Raw genomic sequence first — 3,999 nt, forward strand, 5'->3', positions numbered from 1 at the left:
TATGAACAGGGTTTATCACGTGACACTTGATCAAACCGTGTACACCTGTTATACGTTACACACAGCTACTAGTTTTACATAAAATATTGTGATAATTAATTTCACGTCCCTTTGACCCTTACAAACCTAAAGAATAAAGTAAAGAATACATCTAATCATGAAAACACAAGACAAAGCAGATCTAAATAAGACCTCAAGAAGAAAGGAATCATGCATATAACTCTGCTTCTTGACTTTATTGCCCCACTTTTTCTATATACTTTGAATTGTCTCCTCCCTTTTCACCCCTCTCCCCCCTCAAAAAATCTCAAGATACCAATTAGCACCCTCCTATACTAATCTATAATGGCTTCTTCTAAGATCATCTTCATATTTCTCCTCTTTCTAGCACACCTTCATCAACATACATTTGTGAAAGGAGATTCCAGTTTGATAAAGAGAACTTGCAAGAACACCAAGTACTACAATCTATGCTTCTCTTCCCTCAAATCTGATCCTAGCAGTCCAAACGCAGATCCTAAGGGCCTAGCTGTGATCATGATTGGGATTGGAATGACCAATGCCACTTCCACTTCTTCCTACTTGTCTTCAAAGTTGCTTAGCCCCTCCAACAACACAACCTTGAAAAGGGTCCTAAAGGAGTGTGCAGATAAGTACTCATATGCTGGTGATGCCCTCCAAGATTCGGTTCAGGATTTGGCTAATGAGGCTTATGACTATGCTTACATGCACATCACTGCCGCCAAAGATTACCCAAATGCTTGCCACAACGCTTTCAAACGGTACCCCGGTTTGGCTTATCCTCGTGATCTTGCTAGTAGAGAAGATGGTTTGAAGCATATATGTGATGTGGCAATGGGGATTATAGATAATCTTGATTGGTAGGTGCATGCATTTGAGTATATAGCTTCCAGTTTGTTGTGCAAACCATGTTATATCTCTGGTGTTATGTTTGGTTACTATGTATTGTTAAGTTCTTGGTATAATATATTAATGGGAACAAAATTTTAGTATTTGTTTAGAAAAATGAAATATTCACACTTTTTTTTACTGCAATCATCATCACACTTGTATACTCACTTTTACAAATTTTAACATCCTTTTAGTATCAAAACAATTGCAATACATAAAATAAATTTAACTCATGGATGAACAGAATACATATGTGAATTATTATAGATGTATATGTCGTCGATTCGTATGAATACAAAAAATCAATGCAATACACATGCACACATAAAAAAACTCAAACATGTTTTAATATATTGTATTTTTTCATGCACAAATGATCAGAGTATCATATATATTTCATTTTTTTTGAGAGAATTTATATGTAAAAACACAATAACATTATACATATGATCTAACAAACGCAACTTTGAATATCATCAAACAATAAACAATCATATACGTTAATATTCTTTTTTAAAAAAGTGTTACATGCTTTTATAACATAATAATATAGAACGAGTGCTGAGCAAAAATTGGTATTGAATACGTCCAACTCAAAGACACGTTTTTTTTTTATCAAATATTAAAAAAAGAAACAATCAAAATTATGAATTTGCTATTTTCTTAAATTTTTTAGGATACTATTTAAATTTATAAAATATTATGAATTTGTTTAATATATTTTAGGATGTGTTTCCTCTTTTTAAAATTATGATTGGTCCATAAATAAAGATTCTTGATATGAGAAAAACCATCAACCGGAAGAGAGCCAACACCTTAGATGAGAGGGGGTCATACCCTGAAGAGGGAATCATGTAAAGAAAGGATTTACAAGTTTTTTCATAAAACTTGTGATGAAGATGTCCAAGGGTTTACAAGTTTGTTCATAAAAACTTATAATGGTCATAAATAAAATATTAATGAAGCTTTGATACCACTTACGAGGTTTTTTTTGTGTGTGTAGAAATATATTTATAAAAGAATGTGATATATTATGTAGAGAAGCTTCTTTCAATGCTCATCCAGCTTTGATAAAAAGTATATGTTCTCTCCAAGTGTCTAATTCTCTATCATGGTCAGTGAGTGAACTTTGATATTTTAATTAAATTGAAGAAAGTTTTCTTTCTTTGTTAATCCTTATCAATAAACAAAAACACCAAGTTTTTGCGTACATTTGTTGGTTGTATGTCATATGATTACAACAAACAAATCCATAAAAAAAAATTGATTTATTAATAAACGATTGACAAACAAAAAATATTTTTTCAATCTAATTAAAATGTCAAAGTTAACTCACTGACCATGACAGAGAATTGGACACTTGAAAAGAACATAGCTTTTCTATCAAAGCTGGATGAGCATCGAGAAGAAGCTCATCTATACAATATATTTCATTCTTTTACAAATATATCTTTACACGTACAAAAACCACAAAATAAAAAGAGACCATCAAATCTATTATAATATATACAAAGATTAATTAATTATACAAAATAAATTTAGGTACTTATATGATAAGCTTTCCTCAATATAAATTTTTACTAAAAAGGAAAAATAAAAAATTGAAAACTTCACATGCAATAATTAATATAATCAAATTTAGACTATCAACTACGTAAATCAATTAACAAGCTAGGAATTGTTCCAACTTAACATGTGATTTCTAATTCAAGCCTTAACATGTAGTTGTATCAAATTTGAAACAAGGATTTTATTTTCATGATAATCCTAGCTATTTGACTCAAATATGATTATTTATTGTAAAAAATACTTGTAATTTATACCAACAATATATAAACAAATTTAGTAATGATACATCGAAACTCTAATGTGAAATATCATTATGAATTGTTTGATCTCTGTTCACATAAAATGTAACACTATATATCAAGTGAAATTTAATGAAGTTTAATAATAATACTTAATGAATGAATAAACTTTAGCTTAAATCACCTCAAAGCATATAAGACTTATTCTTTAACTTTAATCACACTATTCTTATATTGTCCCACTCATTTTTTTTTAGTTTCAAATCTAACAAATACAATAAGGACTTTTCTCTAATAAAGGATAAAATAGATAACATTACAAACAAATTCACCCCTTTCCTTACCTTATTTTAAAGGAATGATCGATAAACCTATTGTTAAACTTTGTAGTATATACTACAATCTCATGTGAGTCATGCACAATAATTGATCCAGAAAAAATGCCCCAAATATTATCATTACATATGTATATAAAAAAATTGATTAATGTTCCTACATAAATTGATACATTTAGGTTATGTTTGACAAAACTATTTGAAAAAATAATTGAAAGCTGAAAAGTGAGTTGGTAGGTGAATGTTGAAAGTGGGTAGCTAAAAGCAAAAAAATTAGTTTCTATTAAAATAGTTGAAAAAATGTAAAATGACAAAAAACTAATAAAATCATGATTTATTTAAAAAGGATAATAAAAAAAATTTGATAAATATATTAAGAATAAAAAGGAAACAAAATATTAAAAGCTATAAACTATAAGTTAGCGTTTTAAAAAATACTACTTCAAGTAACATTTTAAAAAAATACTAAAAACTACTTTAAAAACTTGTTTACCGAATACTCAAATAAACTTTATAACTAGTTAAAAACTATAAATTAACTGAAATATTTTATCGAACATACTTTCATATATTAAAGCTATAAATCTACTTGATGAAATATTATTATACTAAAAAAAATATAAAAAAAAACTAAAAATAATATTTAGAATATTGATCATCTTGATGCCTCAACAACCATAAATTTTTAACTAAATATTGCATGTACTTTTACAATATTATTCAATGATAAATTATCACCTATAATATTTTTGTTAATTTTTATAATAATTACCTTTAAAATATCATAGTTTATAATTATATTACACTAACTCTGTATGTTAAACTCTAATCTTTAACTAGCATAAAAAACTCTAATTTTTAACTTGTTTATAATGTAATAAGTTTTTGTTGTAAGAATGACCATGACAAAAGGCTATTAAAATTGACATTAACATATATGGTTA

At 27.4% G+C, this 3,999-nt stretch overlaps 1 protein-coding gene across 1 annotated transcript; it reads left to right on the plus strand.

Annotated features, from left to right (window-relative positions):
- The first annotated feature begins 214 nt into the window (after nucleotides 1–214).
- LOC100306461 (pectinesterase inhibitor domain-containing protein) lies at nucleotides 215–1,013 on the plus strand. Its single transcript, NM_001248463.3, has one exon. The coding sequence runs from the start codon at nucleotides 346–348 to the stop codon at nucleotides 883–885; it is 540 nt and encodes a 179-aa protein (NP_001235392.1). The 5' UTR covers nucleotides 215–345; the 3' UTR covers nucleotides 886–1,013.
- The last annotated feature ends 2,986 nt before the right edge of the window (nucleotides 1,014–3,999 follow it).

This window comes from Glycine max, chromosome 4 (genome assembly GCF_000004515.6).
Source record: "Glycine max cultivar Williams 82 chromosome 4, Glycine_max_v4.0, whole genome shotgun sequence".
In the NCBI taxonomy this organism is placed as follows: Eukaryota; Viridiplantae; Streptophyta; class Magnoliopsida; order Fabales; family Fabaceae; genus Glycine; species Glycine max.

Coding starts and splice junctions, on each gene's coding strand:
- LOC100306461 (NM_001248463.3), top strand. CDS start 346: ATGGCTTCTTCTAAGATCATCTTCATATTTCTCCTCTTTCTAGCACAC.